The sequence below is a fragment of the Tamandua tetradactyla genome, chromosome 2, assembly GCF_023851605.1.
Source record: "Tamandua tetradactyla isolate mTamTet1 chromosome 2, mTamTet1.pri, whole genome shotgun sequence".
Lineage (NCBI taxonomy): Eukaryota > Metazoa > Chordata > Mammalia > Pilosa > Myrmecophagidae > Tamandua > Tamandua tetradactyla.
The window spans coordinates 1,942,674-1,964,651 of record NC_135328.1 but is presented as its reverse complement, the minus strand read 5'-3'; the positions used below and the strand labels follow the sequence as shown (position 1 = coordinate 1,964,651).

The following is a 21,978-nucleotide window of genomic DNA, read 5'->3' as shown; positions in this document are numbered from 1 at the left end:
CCTTGCAGCTGCTTCAAAGCTTTGTCCGGGACCACCCTCACTGCCGGGTTGTGTGGTTTTTCATGTGCACTTTTCCTAGGGCTGGCCTCATCCTTCTCCTCCTCCTCAGTGAAGGCTGAGGTTGGCCCAGAGAGCCCCTCCCCATCCCTCCACCTCTCTCTAACTCCCCTCCCTCCCTCCACCTCTCTCCATCCCCTCCCCCTCCCTCTGCCTCTCTCTACTCCCACTCCCTCCCTCTCTCCTTCCCCCCTCCCTCCCTCCGCCTGTCTCCATCCCCTCCCCCTCCCTCTGCCTCTCTCTAACCCCCCTCCCCCCCTCCACCTCTCTCTAACCCCCCTCCCTCCCTCCGCCTGTCTCCATCCCCTCCCCCTCCCTCCGCCTCTCTCTACTCCCACTCCCTCCCTCTCTCCTTTCCCCCTCCCTCCCTCCACCTCTCTCTAACCCCCCTCCCTCCCTCCACCTCTCTCTAACCCCCCTCCCTCCCTCCGCCTGTCTCCATCCCCTCCCCCTCCCTCCACCTCTCTCTACTCCCACTCCCTCCCTCTCTCCTTTCCCCCTCCCTCCCTCCACCTCTCTCTAACCCCCCTCCCTCCCTCTCTCCTTCCCCCCCTCCCTCCCTCCGCCTGTCTCCATCCCCTAGCCCTCCTCCCTCCCCCTTCCCCTTCTCCCCCTTCCCCCCTGCATTTGAGCAAAGCACTCCCATATCTGTTAAGTCCCCAAAGCCCTCCTGGGGGGAGATGGCTCTGTGCCTGGTCGCCGAGCTTGCCCGAGCTGCGGCCCCATGCAGGTGGCTGGGTGGCATGCTGTCTTATTTAAGTATGGAAGGAGGGAAGGCAAGGGCACAGGCGGCTGGCTTGGGGGCTCCTCAGTGGCCCCCAATTCATCCAGTAATGCTGGGAGTAGGGGATCTACTCAGATGGGGTGCAGTATGGGAAGGTGCCCTTGATATGACCTCGGGGCTGCACCTGACCTTGGGCTGCACCCTGACCTCAGGGCCTTGGGGCTACACCTGACCTCAGGGCTGCACCTGACCTCGGGTTTGCACCTGACCTCAGGACCTCGGGGCTGCACCTGACCTCGGGTTTGCACCTGACCTCAGGACCTCGGGGCTACACCTGACCTCGGGTTTGCACCTGACCTCAGGACCTTGGGGCTATACCTGACCTCGGGCTGCACCTGACCTCGGGCTGCACCTGACCTCGGGTTTGCACCTGACCTCAGGACCTCGGGGCTACACCTGACCTCGGGTTTGCACCCTGACCTTAGGTGAGCCCTGACCGCTGTGAAGTTTGTTTCATCTAGGTGTTTCATTTAAGCGAGGTCACACAATACCCGTCCTTGTGTGTCTGGCGTGTGTCACTCAGCATGATGTGACATCCGTTCATGTTCTCTCATGGCAGCTGCTGCACGTATATACTAACGGTGCTTATCCCTCCGTCTGCTGACGGGCGCTTGGGTGGCTCCCAACTTCTGGCTCTTGTGACTAACGCCACTGTGGACATGGGCGCACGTATCTGCTCGAGTCCCTGCTGTCGGCTCTTTGGGGGACACGCCTCGTGGGATTGCGGGTGATGTGGTAATTCTGTGTTCGGCTTCCCCAGGCACCATAACGCTGGCTTCCTCGATGGCTGCTCCATTTGGCGTCCCCACCTGCGGTGCACAAGGCTCCGTTTCACCACAGCCTTGCCCACACTTACTATTTTGTTTTAATTTATTTTTATTAATAACACTATCTTAGTGGGCCTCATTTGGATCCAACATCTGTCCGAGGGGATGGAGCCAGGCATGGAAACTCGGGGGGACAGGAGGTCATGGATGGAGGGGCCCGGCTGCCCAGGCAGGTGACAGGGGCGTCTGGGGGTCCAGGACCCAGTCCCAGCACCCGGTCCCCCCAGCTTTCTGCCGAGCAGCCCTGGCCCTCTGCCAAGGCTTGCCCCACCCCGGCCGCACCATTCACTGGGGGGCCTCTCGCCAGCAGTGTCTCAGCGACGCCGGACACTGGCATGGGTGTCCGCGAGCCGGCAGCCCTGGAGGAGGCTCTGGTTGTGGCACTGCTTTCTGGGGAAGGCCGAGGCCCAGCAGCGCGGCGAGGAGGAGGCCGAGCGGGGGCTTGAGCCCAGCGGCTGAGCCCGGGCTGGAGCTTCTGACCGCTGGCTCCATAGGGCACAGGGCCGGCCAACCTTGCATCCCGCAGCCACAGCTAGCACTGCCTTCACCCCATGCCCAGGCACCGGGGGAGCTCACAGCTAACTGACTGCAGAGCCCCCAAAGGGGGCACAGGTCACAGGATGGGGCTCCAGGTCCCGGGGGGAGGGGCTCCAGGTCCTGGGGGTCTCCAGGTCCTGGGGGGAGGGGCTGCAGGTCCTGGGGGGGGCTCCAGGTCCCGGGGGGAGGGGCTGCAGGTCCCAGGGGGAGGGGCTCCAGGTCCCGGGGGGAGGGGCTCCAGGTCCTGGGGGGAGGGGCTGCAGGTCCTGGGGGGCTCTAGGTCCCGGGGGGAGGGGCTCCAGGTCCTGGGGGGGCTCCAGGTCCCAGGGGAGGGGCTCCAGGTCCTGGGGGGAGGGGCTGCAGGTCCTGGGGGGCTCCAGGTCCCGGGGGGAGGGACTCCAGGTCCTGGGGGGGCTCCAGGTCCCGGGGGGAGGGGCTCCAGGTCCTGGGGGGAGGGGCTGCAGGTCCTGGGGGGCTCCAGGTCCCGGGGGGAGGGGCTCCAGGTCCCGGGGGGAGGGGCTCCAGGTCCTGGGGGGGCTCCAGGTCCCGGGGGGAGGGGCTCCAGGTCCTGGGGGGGCTCCAGGTCCCGGGGGGAGGGGCTCCAGGTCCTGGGGGGAGGGGCTCCAGGTCCTGGGGGGAGGGGCTGCAGGTCCTGGGGGGAGGGGCTGCAGGTCCTGGGGGGAGGGGCTGCAGGTCCTGGGGGGGCTCCAGGTCCTGGGGGGAGGGGCTGCAGGTCCTGGGGGGGGCTCCAGGTCCTGGGGGGAGGGGCTGCAGGTCCTGGGGGGGCTCCAGGTCCCGGGGGGAGGGGCTGCAGGTCCTGGGGGGGGCTCCAGGTCCCGGGGGGGCTCTAGGTCCTGGGGGGGCTCCAGGTCCCGGGGGGAGGGGCTCCAGGTCCTGGGGGGGCTCCAGGTCCCAGGGGGGCTCTAGGTCCTGGGGGGGCTCCAGGTCCCGGGGGGAGGGGCTGCAGGTCCTGGGGGGGCTCCAGGTCCCGGGGGGAGGGGCTCCAGGTCCTGGGGGGGGGCTCCAGGTCCCGGGGGGGCTCTAGGTCCTGGGGGGGCTCCAGGTCCCGGGGGGAGGGGCTGCAGGTCCTGGGGGGGGGGCTCCAGGTCCCATGGGGGCTCTAGGTCCTGGGGGGGCTCCAGGTCACGGGGGGGGGGGTGCTGGGCCTCACCCAGGACCAGACAAGGAAATTAAAACCGCCTCCCTCCTGCAGAATGGCAGAAAATCCCAGTTAATTAACCGGCTCTGTGAGTGAGGCTGCGGGAAACAGACGGTCCCTGCGTCACTGGTAGGAGTGTAAATTGTACACCCCCAGGAGGGCAATTTGGCAAAACCTATTGAAATTACACAGGCGTAAACTTTTTGACCTAACAGTTCTACTTCTGGGAAAACAAACCTGACATGAGCAAAATTACAAACCTCCAAGTTAGGTGCAGCCTTTACTTGTAAGGACAAAAGACTGGAACCAACTGTGTTACCAGTGCCGTGTGTGTGTGTGTGTGGGGGGGCGCATGGGGGCTACATAGGGCCGCGGGATGCCCAGACAATGGAATACTACGCAGCTGTCCAAAAGAGCAAGGGTGCTCTCCAGGGGATGGTGTCGGGTGGAAATGTAAGTGCAGACAGCATGTTCAGCGTGCCCCTTTTGAACACACAAATGGAGAAAGTTAAGAATCTGCAACCATGTTTGCATGCCTGTGCACAGAGACCCCAAGAGGACACAGCAGAGCCTAGAGGTGGGGCTGGGAGTGGGGGCTGGGTCGGGGGGCAGGATGGATAAGGGACGGCTGCCTTTTTTTAATGCTCTCTGTTTTTTATACTTTCTGGTTTTGAACCCTGTGACTGCAAAGTCTATTCAGAACAATAGTAACAATAACTAAGTTTTCTTGCAGCTTCTCTTGGGTCTTGGGAAGGTTTTATCACAGACTTCCAATGCAGGGTGTTGTCACTGCTGAAGCAGCATGTACGGTGAGTAGCAGGCTGGCAGGGAATTAAATGAGAGAATGACCTCCCAGAACCGATGCAGTGCCTGGCCGCGGGTGCAGCCTGCAGTTCGGCAGGGGCTGGGCCGTTTGGAAATGTCAGAAAGGCACAAAGGGAAAAATCAATTCGCCCAAACAGAAGCAATAACACTGGACCTAATTTCTGGCCTCACTGCTCTCTGAGCTCCTTCTTTTAACACCTGTTGGTTGGGCTCCCCAGAGAGGCTGTGCCCCATCACGGCGTGGGGACCCTGAGTGCATCCGTCCGCGTTTGCTGTGGTGACCAGCCATCCTGGGCCGCTGCAGCCCGCTCGGGCACGTGGCTCTTTCCTCCATGTCACGGGAGGGCCGCCCCGCACCTTTCCACTCGAGAGCCCGGTGAGGGCGAGGGTGACGCCCCTGTGGACAGGCACGGGGATGGATGAAGTAAGCGCAGTTGGAGCCTAGTCAGCTTGCCCACTGCCGCCGGCTGGGGCTGCTCCTTTCAGCCTCTGTCCCAGGAGCAGCCGCAGGGCTGGGTGACAAGAGTGGAGGGCCGCCCCAGGGGAGGGCCCGGCACATGCCCACAGCAGCACCCTGGCCTCACCTGGCGAGCACAGCAGATGCACGCACAGCCTCCGAGGACACAGAACAATCACCTGGTTTTACCTGTTCCCAAGAGCCAGCAGATTCCTAAGCAGCATCATTTGCACGCCTTCCTACCTGACAGGCGCGCTGTTCTGTGTGTGTGTTTACATCCCCCTCTTTCTGGAACCTATGACTGCTTCCAACCTTTGCCATTTTAATAACCCTGAGGTCCATGGCTTCTTGCCTAAACCTTTGCCTTCCTTGGAGTAAATTCCCCAAGGGGCTCAGAGGGAGGGACTGTGTCTACCACCTCCCAGCCCTCATAGGAGGTTTCCTAATGCCCAGAACGCTGCTGCAGAGCTCCCTTCCTGCCGCCTGCTCGCCGGCACTGAACGTGTTCATTGAGACAAAAACAGCTAAACCCACGTGTGGAAAATAGTGATTCACTTGAATTTGCCTCACAGCAGCCCCTGGTGCGCCTCCTGTCGGCACTCTGAGATGTTGTGAGGCATCTCTGCTGGCTGTCCAGCAGCTGCTCTCCCAGCGTCTGCACTTCCTCTGTTAAAGGAGTCCAGTGAACTAATCAAGACCACCTGGAATGGGCGGGGCCACACCTCCCGTGGTAAAAAAAGGCCCCGCCCCCAACAGGTGTGTCCCATCGCCCTGGAAACAATCTAATCAAAGCTCCCTCCCCATGGTACTGAACCAGGATTAAAAGAGACACAGCTGCCCCCAGAAGGCTGGGTCAGGAAACAGACGTGGCTTTCCTGGGGTACAGACCGCCACAAGCCCTGCAGCCCCCCAGCATGTGGTGTTGCCTGGAGTCCCTGAGCTCAGGGCAGCGTGCTCCAACCCTGGCCTCTGCCTTCACCCCCCCCCCCCCAGGGCATGACTGCTTGTCCCCTTCTCTCTTGGAAGGACTTTGGTCGCTGGATTCGGGGTGCACCTGGGCAGCCCAGCCTGTGCTTCACCTGGAGATTAAAGGCCCTTCTCCCAAACGAGGCCAGTCGCAGGGACCTGGGAGTAGGACGCTGTGGTATAGATTCAGGTGTTGGCTTGGCCAGGTGAAGGCGCCTAGTTCTGCTGCTGTGGACATGAGCCAACGGTACCTGAACCTCATCTGTTGCTGAGTAAATCTGCAGTCGGCTAGGAGGTGTGCCTGCTGTAATGAATGACATTTGACTTAATTGGCTGGTGCTTAAATGAGAGAACGCAAGGTAGCACAGCCCAAGCAGCTCAGCACATCTCGTCTCAGCACTCGCAGCTCAACCCAGGCCTTTGGAGATGCAGAAAGAAATCACCCAGGGAAAGTTGTTGGAGCCCAGAGGCCTGGAGAGAAGACCAGCAGAGACCATCCTGTGCCTTCCCACGTAAGAAAGAACCTCAGTGGAAAGTTAGCTGCCTTTCTCTGAAGAGTTATACGTTAACTAAATAAATCCCCTTTTATTGAAAGCCAGTCTGTCTCTGGTGTGTAGCATTCCGGCAGCTGGCAAACTAGAACAGACGCCGAGGTGACTTTTCAGTGGCCTCTGCTCAACCCAGTACAACCTGCAAACTGTCGCTTTAATCAGTCCCTTTCACCTGCCCCTTTTTAAACCGCTCCCCCCAACCCCCCGCCATTGCCCTTTGGTTTACAACAGCCCACGCCCGTCCATGGTGCTGGCAATCGGCATCTGTGGGCACCCCGACACCTGCTTGCTGGGCTCACCGCCAGGCGCCCTCTGGGCTCGGCTTCCCCACCTGTTAAAGGGTGGGATTGCGGCACTTCCTGGGACCCTTCTGGCTGGGCCTTTTCGAAGAGCCCTACGCAAAGGGGGGGCCCTCGCTGCCGCTCCCCTCTGTGCCTGTTCCTCAGGCACAGAGGGGAGCCTCTTCTGCTCTCCCTCGAGCCCTTTATTTCTGTCTCTATAAATTCATTTATAGTTGCATTTCACGTAAGTGTAAACATGCAATTTGTAGTACTTTGCATCTGGTTTATTTAATTCAGCATAATGTTTTTTAATTGTTGTTACTATTATCATCATTTAGTTTAGAGGGGTTCTAGGCTTATAGAAAAGTCCTCTTAAAAATGAGGCATTTCTCTCTACCGCCGTTACTGACACTGCATTGGTGATGAACCTTTGTTAACGACTGCACACGAGCCACCCGCTCCTTCTGTTCCTCGCCCCATGGGCTCCGGAGTCGGTCAGCCTGGCACACCCTGAAATTCCTGCAATCGCTGGTGAGAATGGTGGGAAATCTCCACGGGCCGCGGCGCTCCTGGGGATTTGACCTGCGGTTGCTCTGACAATAGGGTCTTATTTCAGGCTTTTATTCTAAACAAAAGGAGCTTCCGGTCACCAGCCACAAGTCATGTTGCGAGGCGTATTTGTCTGTCAGGAGGGTCACTGCTGGCGTTTATTGACCAGTGGCTTCGTTCCTGGACGTGCGAAGAGACGTAAGGCCTCTGGGGAATCTGCCGGCTGCAGGTGTGCGAGGGCCGCGCCCCGGCGGGGGGTCCGCTCTGGAGCACCCGGCTGTGCTCAGGGCTGCGGCGATGTGGCCGAATCGTGTCCCCAGCTGGGCGTGGGCCACGGGCTGTGGCCCGCTGTAAATGGGATCTCTTCAAGAGGTCATTGAAGGGGCCTGTGAAGCCACTGGGATTTACTCGGATCCCCGGAGCCCCTCTGGGCAGAGTGAGCATCAGGTGGAGGGAGAAGGCAGGGGAGCAGCCTGAAGCAGATGCCCCCGAGCCCAGAGAGAAGGGAGATGATGCCGCGTGCACCGTCTGGTGGGGGGAAAGCCAGGGAGCCCCAGGGCTGCTGACCCAGGTCCGGGGGAGCCTGACGTCCAGCCTCCAGAACCGCGAGCCAAGAGATTCCAGTTGTGGAGCCAACCTGCTGCACGGCATTTGTCTCGGCCGCTGAGAAACCAAGGTGTCCCCCGCCCGCTGCGCCCCAGGCAGTGAGCAGACGGGCGCAGCGGGTGAGGGCCATGCCCAGGGGTGGCGACAGGCCCTAACCCCCAATTAAGAGTCCACATGCCCCTTCTGGGATACGAACCCCAAACAAAAGGGGAGCCATTTGTCACAAAACCCTTTCTCTTTGCGGGTGCAAATGCAAATCCTCAGGTGTGATATTTAAATGCCTGGGTACACACTCCAGTGTACACTGGAAGTGGGATTGAGAGTCAAAGGGCAGGTGTGTTTATACCTTTTTCACAGATAGCAACGCCCGGGCTGACCCGGCAACACAGGAGAGTCCGTTCCCTGCGGCCACGCCCACTTCCGCGTTCTCAAACTTTCTGAATTTTTTGCCAATTTCGTAGAAGCACCCCATCACTGGGTCCTAGTGTGGGTTTGATCTGCCATTCTCTTATTATGAGCAAAGTCGCATTTTTTTTGCATATGATGAAGAGTATTTAGTATGACGCTTTGCTGCTAATTCTCTACTTACATCATTTAGTCATTCTCCTGTCGGGTGGTCTTTTCATACTGGTTTGTTGGTGCCCTTTATAAAATAAAAAGGTTTACCCTTTGTGATATGAATTGCAAAACTGTTCTTTTTCTGGTTTGTCATTTGTGTTTGTACTTCATGGTGCTTTTTGCCAGGCAGCGTTTTCTAGAATTGAATCTATGTATGTGTATATTTTGTGCATACATGCATATATATTATATATAAACGCACACAAAATAGATGTAGCATCTGGATGGTGTGTGATTTTCAAAGCTCTCTGTACTTCGCAGTTTTCAGAAAAGACATTGTTTCATCTTCTTCCTTCCATCTCCTATCCCTGAGCTTGGGGTCTCCTCCTCCAGGCTGGCTTCCTTGGTGCCCCAGACAGGCAGTGCCTCCCTGGGCCACATTAGGCCATTGTCTGCTGTGAGGACCAGGCCTGGCACGTAGTAGGCCCAGGCAGAGGTTGGATAAACAAGTTTCATCCACCATCTTTGGTCTGAGTGAGACAGGCTTTTCCAGGGACCTGGCTTTCTGGGGTTTGCACAAACAATTTGGAAAAAAATTGTTTTTTTCTGCTGGAAAAAAACCAGAACTAAAGTGGTGGAACACACTGCAAAGTGGAAAAATCCTGTTTTGTGTTTGCACGGAGAAGGATGAGCCCCTCTGGGTGCTCTGGGGGGGTTGTGCCAGGTCCGACTGCTGGGCTGCAGGGGCCAGCCAAGTGTGAACTGGTCTCAGGCAGGGGAGAGCAGGAAGGACAGCTGGCTTTGGTGCCCATACACATGGGCTGGGCACCTCCAGGGCCTTCCCTGGATGTCCTGTGTGAGGACGCCTGGCTCTGGCCCTCACTCTGCTCCCTGCTCTCTCCTGATGAGCCCCTGGGTGGGCCCCTCTCTCTGGCTCCATGGCCTTGAGTCTGAACCCCATCCCAGCTCTGTTTCCCCCCCGCCCCGGCTAATGCAGGGACCCACTTACTCTGCCTGGAGGACTCAATGGGCAACTTGTTATCCTCTCCATGGGTGGGCTCTGCAGGCAAGGAGAGGGCAAGGAGGCCAGGGCTTCTCCACCAAGGCAGGAGTTTGCTGTAGAGTGGAGGTGGGGGCAGTTCCACAAGCATGGAAGGCCCGGCCACTGCCTCTCGCCCAGCCCCGCCCCCAGCTCGTGCTGCCATCTGAGCCACCAGCAGAAAGCAGCCCTTTGAGAACCCTTCCTGGGCCACAGAAAGCTCCCCAGGATTCTTCCAGCGAATTGGTCTACAGGAAGGTGGCTACCTCTGTGCGCTTTGATTAATAAGGAAACCGAAGTTCAGAGAGATTCATGCCCGAAGGTCAGGGGGCAGACAGGGCGGAGACAGGATCTAATTCAGGCCTGCAGCCTCCAGGCGGAGCGCTGAGCCGCCCCGGTTCTCTGCTGACACCCCGTTTGGACGTCCCACTGCCTCTGGCTCTCTGTGTACCCTTTCCCAAAGACGCAGCTTAGATGTTGGGGGACGCGCCGAAAAACGTGCAAAAGCAGCAGCTCTCCCCGTGAACGTTTAGGTGTGCTCCTGTGCAGGGGTTCCCAGCCCGAGTCACATCATCTGGGGCCTCGCCCCCGCGTCCTGTTAGAGCGCGCTCAGTAGCGTTCCACGGGCTTGACCATGTTCGCTGTGTAGGAGTGACCGTCTCCTAGTGTTTCCCACTGCCGGCCACGTGGCCTGTGTGTGGTGCAGTGGGAAGCACCTTCAGCCGGCTCTCAGCCCCACGTCTGCCCAGCTGGTCATCCCACTTGCAGGCCTTCTCCTAGGCGAGACCCGCGGGCGCGTCTTCCCTCCCGCCGCGAGCGGCTCCAGACGAGGCCTGTGCTGCCCTGCCTGGCTGAGCTGGCCCGAGGAGGTGGGACAGGACACCGTGGGGGGCTGAGGGGACGCACACACAAGGGCAGGGGTCTCATCGGGGACTGCCCCTGGCACAGGAGATGGCACAGCTGGCCTGGGTCGCGCCGGGACTGCCGGGGGTCAAGCCTCAACTGCCTGCGCAGGAAGACACGGCCCTTCCCAGGCCCCAGACAGGCGAGTTTGGAGACAGCCGGGATGCCGTGGGGTCAGCCGGCAACACAGATGCCACGCTTGGCGCCTCAGGCCGGGGGAGCAGGGGATCCAGTGCCAGGAGGCCGGGACCAGGTGCCAGGACGCAGGGCAAGCCTGGGGACGCAGAGGGCACCCGGATAGGAGCTACTGCAAGTGGGCTGGGCGCAGGGCGCAGGAGGGAAGCGAGCCGGGGGGTGGTGGAACTGGGGGGCGTGGAAGAGCGGTTGGGGCAGGGCTGTGTGGGGCTCAGATTGGGGTGCAGCTCTGGAGGGTGCAGTGGGACTGGTGCCGGGCCTCCAGGGAAGCAGGATCTGGAGCCCCCGTATCCCCATGGCTGCTGGCCAGAGCTCTTCCAATCTCCCGGCCCCTGACCCCTGAGGACACCTGACACCTAGGAGGTCAGCTGCGGACGGCCTGGGCCAAGGCATGTGCAGCCCCCGGGGGAGGACCGAAGGTGGGCCTGGGCCGCAGCACGGAGCCCGGCCGCCCGGTGATGGGCTACCCCCGCTTCCTCAAGGCCCCCGGTACTGGTTTCTGGTGGGAGAGCCGGCTGGGAGCAGTCAGGCGGCCTGGACTGGGAGCCTGGAGGTCCCCGGACAGTCTCGGGACCCCTCACGCGGGCAGGCACAAAACGGCCAAGCCAGGAAAATGGGATTCATGGTTTTGTGTTTGGAGGAGACCTAACAGCACACAGTTAAATAACTGCACGTGGGAGGGGAGGCTCGGAGCCCCGACTCGCTCCCGGGCTGGAAGTTTCCGGCGTTGCTGGGGACCCACCACGCAGACCCCCTCCTGCGTGGAGCCCAGCGGAAACCGTATTTGAGGAGGGATGCAGCGAGTGATGTAAAATCATTTTGATTTTCCTGTTTTATAGATTTTCTCTAATGAGAATGCGGTCTTGAAAATCAATGCATAGGCTCGCACGATAGAACGTGATCAGGCAATAAAAAGGAGCAACGCCCCAGCGGACGAGGAGTCTCAACCATGCGCCGGTCACAGCAGCCACAGCCCGTGGCTCCATCAGTGGGAAATGTCCAGCCTGAGCAGGACACACAGAGTGGACTCATGGGGTCCCAGGCTGCTGGGGGCGGGGGGCAGGGCTGACTGCCAGTGGGTTCCCTGTTGCTTTCAGGGCGGCGAGGATGTCCTGGAAGGAGGGTGGCTAAGGTGGCCCAGCCTCCTGAATACACTAAAAACCTCCGAATTATTCACTTAAGGGAGAGAACTTCATGGTGTATGAATTATATTTCAATAAATCTGTTATTTAATTTATTCTTTTGTATGCTGTATGGCGGGGTCGCTTTTCGGTCTTTTCCCATGTGAGTATCCTGTTATTGCAGCACCACTTGTTGAATTTTTTGTTTGCTTTGTCTTGTTTTTGTTGGTTGGTTTGTCTGGGAAGTGCCTGGTCTGGGAATCAAACCTGGGTCTCCCACATGGCAGGTGAGAATTCTACCACTGAACCCCCCTCGCACCCCCAAAGCTGTTACTTAACAAAACCAAATGTACTTTGGAAGGTTGAGAGTAAAGGGATTGTGATGTCATCTGTTTAGTTACACAAGGAGGAGGAAGACGGAGGCTGCATCACAGAGCATCGTGCTCCCTGCTCCTCCCGCCCCGCTTCTTACTCCCCCAGCCCAGCCTCCCCTAGCAGCCGAGACGACAGCTGTGGGGCTCGGCTCCACCCTTCCCCTGGGGCTCCCTGTCTCTCCCGCTGGCCCTGCGTTGCCCCCACCCCTGGGCCAAGTGCCACCTCTGGACTCACAGGCCACACCTGGTTAGCGGCCCCCGGGGTCCACCTGCAGAGACGCCTCGAGTTGACCCAGGAAGGCTGCACCCGGCCCGGCCGAGTCCCAACGCCCTTCCTGCCTGCAATGCGCGGCGCCCCGCACACAACACGCTGCACTCTCCCAGCTACGTCCAACCTAGGTGACCGTGCATGCCACGCTGGCAGCTCTGGTCTGCAAACCACACCGTGCACGTCTCCTCCCGGTGGCCGTGACACCCCCATGGCACAGCTTCGTCCAGATTCTGGCCAGGCTCCACCCGTAGATTTGTCGTGGGTCTCGAAAACTGTGCTGTTTGCCCACCGTGGCCCACAGCGCGGACTGGGTTACCTACGGTGATCTGGGCACTGGCCCTGAAATCCCAGCGTGGTTTGTGCTGGGCGGGCCCGACCCCCCCAAGGGCCCATGCTTTGTGCACACTGCGTCTGTGTGGACACCGCGTCTGTGAGTCCTCGTGAGGCTCAGCCCACAGGCCTGGGGCCCGCGGCCCTCCCGGCCTGTACCTCTGGAACCAAGGGTTGGGGGACTCTGTAAGTCCTCACGCACTGCAGCCACTGTGGGGACCGGCCTTCCTGGAGGCGGACCTGGGTGTCCCGACCCCATCTCGTCATCTGCCTTCTCGGTCCTGCGAGCTAGCTGCCCAGCCCACCTCTGAAGCTACAGCAGCTGGCTTGGTGGCAGGACCGTGTGTTTCCCAGCAGCGGTGGGCCCCGTTTCTTGGTGGGAGTGGGGGGCGGCACTCCCTAGGTGGGGGCTACGGGAGTGGGACACCCAATTCACATCTTCATCCCTGCCCGGGAGAGGCAGGTCGGGAAAAGCTGGGGCTGTGAAGCGGTGCGCCGTGAACCCAGCACTGCAAGGAGGGTCCTGGCCCAGGGCCAAGAGGAAATCTTCCCAGTGGATGTGTTTCTCACAAGCACATGTTCATGCAGGCAGCACTGATTGAGCACCAACGGTATGCAAGACCCGCCCAGGACCTTCAGCTGCTGACACGATACCGGCGGGTGGCAGAGGAATGGTAATGTTTCTAAAGCCTCAGGTGAGTCTGAGTCTAAGGAGGCGTGGCCTGGGGGGCCCGGGAGGGGCGCCGGGGCCAACCTCACAAGAGGGAGCGGGACTACGGGGCGTGCAAGCCGAGAGGCAGGACTCGGCCCTGCCCAGCATGCTCTATGCTTTTCTGTAATTTTTTTAAAATTTCGTTACGGTAACACGTCTACAACATAAAATTTCTCATGTCAGCTGTGTTCGTGTGTGCCACTCAGGGCCCCTTCGCGGGGCCACCATGCACGGTGCCCGCTGCCCACAGCCACCACGTGCCCCATCAGGCCATCACACCGCGCCCGCCCTGTGCTCTCCGCGGGACCCTGCAATGCACTCCGCCCCCGTGCCTCTGCATTCTCTAGTCCTTTCACGGGCGTGAGGCCACACGGCGTCTGTCCTCTCGGCTTGTTTCCGTCCTCAGGTCTCGTCCCCGCGGCGCCTGCCTCACAGCCACCCTTCCCCACGGCGGACAGCCTGCCCCGGGGCGCACACCTGCGCGCAGAATCCTGTTTATTTCCAAGTGTATTTCTGCCCTACCAGAACTGAATGCTCCTGTTGCTGTCAGAATCGCAAAGAAACCCCCGCACAACAAAGTGTGTACTTACAGGAGGGGCCCCTCGCGCCCGAGGCCCCACAGACAATGCGTCTGCTGAAAGCCCTGTTACTGCCAGGAACTGAGTCTGGCATCCAACTGTCTGTCCGTCCAGCCGTGAAAACGGACTCGATACCACCCTGTCGCCCACAAGTGGTCTTGTGCGATGACCTCCCGGGCAGTGTCCACCACCCACGCAGCTCGTGGTGCAGGGGCCAGAGGCCCACGGCCACGATGTGGGGGGCCGTGCGTCCTGCCTGGTGGCCGGGGCTCCCGGGGGCTCCGGGGTGGCCCCTCCTAGGCCACTTCTCCCCTCTCCTCAGGCCTCTTCTGACTTGTGGCTTCAGCCAGCTTCTGGCATCCCACTACATTCAAATGTCCTCCTCTTTTAGGGCCTCCAGCCACGTGGGTTCAGCCCCTGTGACTCAACTTGGCCACAGCTTAACTAATAAGACCTTCAGTGTCCTAGCCACAAACGGGTTTGCGCCCATAGGGACGGACTTGAAGGCCTGCCTGACCCTGTCGCTTGTAGGGGTGCAACTCGATCCCCACACCTGCCAACAGTGGGACCGCCAGACCCTCTGTCCCTGCAGAAGGGTGCTCCCATCGACTGGGGAGGGCGTCTACACCCGCGGTGAGGGCAGAGGGTGGCTGAGGCCCAGGGCGCCAAGTTACCATCCAGGACAGACCCTTCACCCCGGCCCTGCCCACTGGGTGGCTCCAGGCCTCCGCACCTACCCCTTGGACTTCCTCTCCTAAAGCCCCATCCTCACTGACGTCAGCTGCCCACTCTCACCCCAGCTCCTTCCCCGGCACTTAGCTCCCCTAGAACTCACTTCCCTGCACCTCCACTTCTCCTGAGCCTCTGTTTTCCTCGCAGTTCTCTTCCCAGACTGCCCGAGAGCCTCTGACAAGGAGAGAAGCTCTCACGTGTCCCCTAGATGTGGGATCCCGGCCCACTGCCTGAGTCCACTCAGAGGCAGGCCAAAAAGTATCCAGCTACGGAGTTCCTGCTGGGCAAGTCCAGGTGTGGCCTTCCCTTATAGCCCGGGACCTGCAATGCTGCCAGGGGGCCATCTGGGACAGGGGCTCTGGGGCAGGCCTGTTGCCCTCCTACTCTCCAGTGCGGGCTCATTCCGTCAGCTCCACTCACTCAGTCACTCAACAAACATGTACTGACCTTCCTGAAGTTTCAGGAGCACCTCCTCTATGCTGAGACTGCCCCTCCACCTCGGCCCTGAGCAGCTGACAGCATGGCCTTTCCTACACCCTGCCAGGTCCCAGCACCAGGAAGCACACCTGACAGCACAGGTATCTTGGCAATTGGTGCAGGTGCCCAGGGGTCTCATCAGCCTGGCCTGGATCTGGGGGGATGTGGCCTGACCAGGAGCTGGAAGGGGTCCTGGCCCCTCCTTTTCAGCTCGGTGGCCACTAGCGAGTTACATACAATCCAAACGTCTCCAGGCCAGGCCTCCACTTGCTCACCCAAGTGCCTGAGCAGGACTGTCTGAGGATCAGAGAGGTTGTGATATGCCAGGGCTGAGCAGTTTGCAAAGTGCTCTTCCACAGCCGTGGCTCGGGAGAGCATTACAACTCAGTGAAGCACCCAGTTACCCCAAAAGTCTGTGTTATCCCCAAAGTCCAGACCCCGGGGTCATGAGTGTGACCCTAGTTGGAAATGATGGTCTTCAAAGAGGTGATGAGTTACAATGAGGCCAAAACTGGATTAGTCCCGTATGACTGGTGTCCTGTTAAGGAGAGGAAATTTGGACACCGAGACCTAGAGATACGTGGACCCAGGCAGAGACTGGTGTGAAGCAGCCATCGGCCAAGGACCACTGAGGCCTGCCAGCAGCCACCAGAAGCTGGAGGAGGGCGGGGAGGACTCTGTCCCCAAGCCTTTGGAGGGAGCACAGTCCTGCCGACACCTTGACTTAGGACTTCCGGCCTCCAGGAACGTGAGACAATACATTTGTTGTTGTTGTTTCCCCAAGCTGCCCGGTTTCGGTACTTTGTTACTTTGTTACGCAGCCCTAGCAAACTGATACATGGGTGATCACCCTCCTATCTTGCAGCCAAGGAAATGGAGGCTCAGGGGCATCAAGTGACCTGGCTAAGGTCACACAGTGAGAGAGGGGCACACTGAGAGCCAGATATCTGCCTAAGGCTGGCGTCCAAGGCCTGTCCACCTTCTGGGGTCCCAACCCAAGATTCCTCGCAAAGAGAACAGACATCCACCCATCAGCACTTAGCTGGGGACTCCAACAATCTTGGTTGAGGAGAGGGAGTGAGCGCTCCAATATGGGAGGCATGTAAATAGGGCTGCCTGCCCACCTGTGAGAAGTGCTTTCGGGAAGTCACCCCTGAGGGCCTTGGTTCAGAGAGCAGGTGGCCGTCGTGCCGAGGCAGGGTCTCCTCTTGGCCCAGGGTCCTGGGAGCAGGCCACTGTGTGTGGGTGAGTGTGCTGCCCGGGCACCGCGAGGACCTGAGGGTGGGCAGGTGCCAGTCGTCCCCTGTCTGTCCCTTGGCAGGCCCACTGGCCCCATGCTGTTAGGTGGGGGCCTGGCACACTTCTGTCTCAGGACACCCCTTCTTGGTTTCCCTCTGGTCAGGCCTGGAACTGCCCAGCACGAGTCCCAGCCTTTGGCAGCCATTGGAAGCCGACAAACCATTATGACTAAGCCCATTTGGCCGGTGGAGACACTGAGGCTCAGCCAGGGCCAAGGTTTGCCAAAGGTCATGCCAATGGTGTGGGGCAAGGCAGGGCGTCCTCGGTCTCCACAAGGGAAGATGGAGAGACCCTCACCCACCCTGCCGTGCCAGGTCTGGTTCCACTGTCATCTTTCAGACATCTGTAGGCCGCAGAGCTTGCGCCTGCTGTTCGGCCTGGACCTCTTCTGGCCTCCGGCTGGACGCCTGTCTCATAAGGTGGGTGCAGGGATTAACTCGTGCGGTGAACAGGTGTGTGAAACGTGTAGCACGTGAGGTATGCAGGTCCAGCTGGAGGAACAGGCTCATCTGCAGTGCTCGTCAGTTTCCACGGGGAGCATATCCTGAGGCATGCTGGCTTCCAGCTTCTTGGACACGGGGCTGGGAAGGTCTGCCCGCCTGGCTCTCAGAGGGGCGTGGGCAGCGTCCAGCAGGGACCTGGACGTGCTGCTGCTGGGGGCCTCGGGCAGCTTGACACAATTCTTTCCCCTCTATGTTGTACCTGCCAGCTTTTCTATCACGTGGGTTAACGTGTGTTTGGGATGGAGGGACCTGAAAACACCCTGGCGGGCTGCTTCCTGCCGACTGCATGACCTCAGGTGAGGGGCTTCTCCTCCTGGTGCCTTAGTTTCTTCATCTGGAAATGGGGTCGTTGACCTACTTTATGGGGTTATGGAGGCTCAGGCGGGTGTGAGGTGTGAGGTCAGTGCCGTACACAGCTTAGAACGAGGAGTTATTGGCATATGCCACCTCAGGTCTAGAGATGCCCAAGGGAGGAGCCTGTGTGTGGTAGTCCAGAGGAGGAAAGGGGAGGGAGAGATCAGGGAAGCCTCCCTGGAAGAGGTGGCATTTCACCAAGGTGGAGGAGGAAGGATGCCTGGGGTTATGGGACTTCCAGAAGCGGCTCTGTGTCCCCATAAACGATGTTTTAGGAGCTCTGGGACTGAGGGCAGGTTACTGCTGAATTTGGAGCCTGGCTTCGTCCGCTGTGACGGGTGTGGTGGGCCCTGAAGGGTCCTGTTTGTGAAGTGGGTGGAAGAAAGGCCAGGGATTGGGGTCTGGGGGTGCTCAGGCCTTCTTCCTGAGGGTGGACGCACCTGCAGCCCTAGGCCTGCCCAGGTTTCTGAGGCGGGCAGGCCTGCGGGGCCGGGGGGTTGGAGCCTGCAGGGCAGCTCACAGGGGCTCCGGGGGGCTCCGGGGGCCTGGAAGGCAGGCAGCTGGCAGGCGCGGTGGTGCTCAGGCCCCAAGAGGGTTAGGTGGTCATCAGCGCCCCCTGTGACCCACCCCTTCCCGGCTGTGACCTTGGACATGACCTCGCCTCTCCGACCCTCACGGGCGACCTGGTGGAGCCCCGCGGCGAAATGGCCTAGTGAGTCGGAAGGCCCGGTGCCCCTCTATGCCCACCGTGGGCGTCCGAGGCGGGGCTGAGGGCCGGGCGTTGGTGGAGCCCCGGTGGCCCCACGCGAGCTTCCCGGCCGCCCACCGTGCCGCTCGCCCCACGCCGGCCCCAGACCCGGGAGGCCGCGCGGGCCGCAGGTGGCCGCGCCCGGCCGCCGCCAAGAGGGCGTGGCAGCCCCGCCCCTCCCGAGCCGACCCCGGGGGTGGAGCGAGCGGAAGCCCCGCCTCTGCTCGTCCGGGTCGGAGCCGGTGCGGGGAGCCGAGCCGAGCGGACCCAGAGCACGCGGAGCGCGGCACCCGCAGCGGGCCGGCGCCTGGGAGGAGCCGCTGGAAGCGGAGCCGGAGCCCGCAGCCGCCACCCCCGCGCCGCGAGCGCCAGCCCCCACCCGGAGCGCGACCCGCGGACTCCGCAGGCGACCCCTGCGACCCCGGCGCCTTTTCGCCTCTCCGGCCGGCCGGGCCGCGGCCATGCACGGCGGCCGCTCGCCCTGTGAGTGCCGCGCTCGCCCCCGCCCCGCGCCTTTGTGTGCGCGCCGCGCCGCCGCAGCCCCCTCCCCGCGCGCCCGCTCCGCGTCCTTTGTGGAGCTGCGGATGCGGGGCCGACCGGAGCTGGGAGCCCCCCTTCAACTCGGGGCCCGGAGCCCCCCGCGCCCGCGGGCCTCCCGGGGCCGTCGGTCCCCCTCCCCCGGGCTTCCCCGCGGCCCGCGAGGCCAGGCCTCTCGCTCCGGAGCGGAGGCAGGCGGCTGCTGTCTCATCGTCCGTCCGCGGGCAGGTGCTCACGGGCCCGCTTTGTCCTTGTCCCCGCAGAGATGGACGGCGATGGCGGCCGCCGGGACGCCCCCGGGGCGCTGACGGAGGCCGGGCGCGGCGCAGGGACCGCCGCGGGCATGACGGAGCCGGCGGCGGCGCCGCGGGCGCGGGAGGCCCGGCCGGTGCACCAGCGCTTCCTGCGGCGCAGCGTGGTGGAGTCCGACCAGGAGGAGCCGCCGGGGCTGGAGGCGGCCGAGGCGTCGGGCGCGCAGCCCCCGCAGCCGCTGCAGCGCCGGGTGCTGCTGCTGTGCAAGACGCGTCGCCTCATCGCTGAGCGCGCCCGCGGCGCCGGCCGCCCCCCGCCCCCGGTGCCCCCCTGCGCCCCAGGCGGCCCCGCGCCCCCAGCCCCGGAGGCCGCGGACGCGCAGAGCCCCACCTCCAGCCCGGGTCCCGGCCCGGCCCCTGCCGCCGCTGCCGAGCCGGCCCTCGACGGCAGCCCCCGGGAAGAGGCGGCGGTCGAGACGAAGGAGGAGGTGGGGGCGACCGAGGCGAAGCCGGACCCCGGGCGTGCCCGGCGAGAGGAACCCGAAGAGGAGGAGGACGAGGACGATCTCAAGGCGGTGGCCACCTCGCTGGACGGCCGCTTCCTCAAGTTCGACATCGAGCTGGGCCGCGGCTCCTTCAAGACGGTCTACAAGGGGCTGGACACGGAGACCTGGGTGGAGGTAGCCTGGTGCGAGCTGCAGGTGAGGGACCCGGTCGGCAGCCTGGGCCGTGCGCCCTGGGGCTGCGCTGGCTTCTGAGCCTTGCCTGGCAGAGTCGCGCGGCTCTGGGGCGGGGGTGGGTGGCCGTGGTGGGTGGTCCATGGCCTGTGTCAGCCTTCCTGGGTGGCACGCGTGTCAGGCGTGGCCCACGGCATGTGCGGGCGGCTGTCGTGTGTGTCTGCCTGCAGTCAGGGGTTCTCCAGCCTGCTTCCGAGGAGTCCTGTTCGCACATGCGTGTCTAGGCTTGTTGCACTAGGGCACTGGGAGGGTGTGGGGAGACCCTGCATATCAGGTGTGCCCCCTCGCCTCCCAGGCCCCAGCTCTAAGTCCCCAGGTGGTCTGAGTTATGGTGTCCTTGGAGAGTCTGGGGAAGTGGGGCTGAGCATGCAGAGTGCCCTGAGCTGCCTTTAGATGGGCGTCTGGCAGCCGGGAGGCTGTGAGGGGGCTGCAGGGGGCTGGTCCAGGCCTGGCACTCCAGAGCCACACACAAAATGGATGCGTAAGAGGTCCTTGAAATGAAGCCGTGCAGCGTGCAGGCGAGGTGTGCGCGCGTGTGTGTGTGTGTTTTGTATGCCAAGGCACCGGGCATGCATTTTTCATCGCCTTGCCCTCACGTTGGCTGTGTCAGCGCCAGCGCTGGGAGATTATATAAACTGTAACCGGAGCTGTCCTGGGCCGGCTTCGGGAGCCTGGTGGGAGGGGTCTGCTGGCCCTTGGGGGCGCCAGGTCTTGGAGGCATAAGCCGCACCTTGCTGGGTGAAGTTGGCCTGCCTCTCTGTCTTGGAACTGGGACACGGTTGCTGAGCCCTGCAGGGTGGCCTCTGGGTGTGTGTGTGCGCGTGCGTGCACACGCTAATTCAGGGTCTTTCTCCCAGGATAGAGCTTCCGAGGCAGCCTCTACCCATGGCCCCTACCCACAGCCCCTTTGCTCCTGGCTTACAGCTGTGGGTGTTAAAATTATGAGTCTGTGCCCTTCTGGCTGGTGCTGGTGGGAGGCAGAGGAAACGAGGAGGTCCCCTGTCTCTGTCCCCAGAAGGTTCTGGACCCTGCCGAGGGGTGGTCTGGCTGCCCCAGGAGGCTGGAGGGTGCCTGGCGCCCCACTGCATGCCTGAAAGGGCAAGGAGGAGAATACAGGACGGGAAAAACGGCAGGGGGAGAGGCCGATTCTTGGTTCTGCAGGAGGGCTGTGCATTGCCCTCACCACCTTCACGCTCTGGCCAGCTGACCCCGCGGGGTGCGGGCCGCTGCAGCAGGCCAGATTTGAGTTAGACCAGCAGCCTGAGCCCTGCCATTCCGGGGAAGCTTTGTGGGATCATGTGACTCAGGGAGGTTGTGGATTCCAGTCCCTGTAAGGACAAGGCAGGTCGTCCTGTCTCTGGTTCTGCTGGGAGCAGAGCGGCATGGAGTGGGCCCAGCCCACCCCTGGGGGGCTTTTGCTCCTTGACTGCAGGTGGACGTGGCAGTGGCCGGAGGTGGCTTTGAGTCCAGCTGGTGATGTTGCTTGTACAGGTGCTCCAGGGGGCTGCAGGCTGGCAAAGAGCCCGTTCCTGGTCCTGGGTTAATGTTTGCCGTCAGCCTGTGTGTAGAATTAGGGGTCTGCTCCGTTCTCAGGAAGCCTGGGCCAGTGTTAGAGCACCCCATTCCCTGAAGCCGGCTGTGTGTCCAGTCCACAGTAGGGTCCCCTTGGAGCATCCTCATTTCACCCTGGCCACAGTGTGGGCTGTTACGTTCCCCATTTTATTGTTGAGGCCAATCGCCAAATGTGACTGCCACAGGCAGGGACAACAGATTCTAGTCGCAAGATGCCAAGTCGAAACAAGGAATGGCTGGGCGCCTCCGAAAAGCACCTGCGCCTTCCTGTAGGTCAGCCTTCACCCCGCCCCCACCACAGCCCGAAGGCCAGGCTCCGTACGCTCTGCAGGGGGTGGGCGTTGAGTTCCGAAGACTCGGGGGGCCTGGCGGGGAGGCAGGTAGGCCCCTCACGCTAAGGCCCTGTCTTACCCCTGCCGTGGGGACCCCTCCATGCTTCCCAGTGGGGGGGCCTCTGTGTTGGCAGTCCACCCGGCTCTAGGACAGCACTAGGCGTGGAGCGGCCCTCAAAGTTAGCTTCCTTTTCATCCTGCTCGTTTGCCCTTCACCCCAAAATAAAATGTTTTTAAAAAGAACCATGAAGTAGAGAGTTGAGCTTGGAGAACTGGGGAGCCCTGTTTCTGAGGACCCGCCTGCTTTCATCCATGCTTGGCAGATGGACAGCAGCACGCACAGGCAGGATGGACAGACAGATAGCTGGCTGTGGGTCCAGAAGTCCCTGCCATGAAGTGGTGCCCCAGACCCTGGGTGCACCCGGGCTGGGGGAGTCCCCGGGCTGGGGGAACACCTGGCCTGGGGGAGCTTCTGGACCCCTTATCCTGGGAGCTGCAGATGAGGCTGAGGGCATGAACGCAGCAGCTGGAAGCTTTAAAGGATGAGCTGGGATCTGCCTCTGGCACAGTGATGAGGGGGCTGTTCCGGGGAGGGGTCCTGGAGGGGCTGGCCTAGGGCCCTTCTGGAACGAAGTGCAGCCTGGTCTCAGCTCAGCAGCTTCTCCAGCTTCGCAGAGCTTGCAAATCCAATTTCATTCCTGGGAGGGCTGAATTAGAAGGATTTCCCTGAATGCTTGATTGTTATCTCTAATTTCA

General features: G+C 61.6%; 1 protein-coding gene across 1 annotated transcript in view; it reads left to right on the top strand.

Annotated features, from left to right (window-relative positions):
- Positions 1-18,595: 18,595 nt before the first annotated feature.
- The window catches only part of WNK2 (WNK lysine deficient protein kinase 2), a 130,571-nt gene continuing 127,188 nt past the window's right edge, over positions 18,596-21,978 (top strand). The window contains 1 exon segment of the mRNA XM_077138321.1: positions 18,596-19,282. Coding sequence (XP_076994436.1) covers positions 18,596-19,282 — 687 coding nt within the window.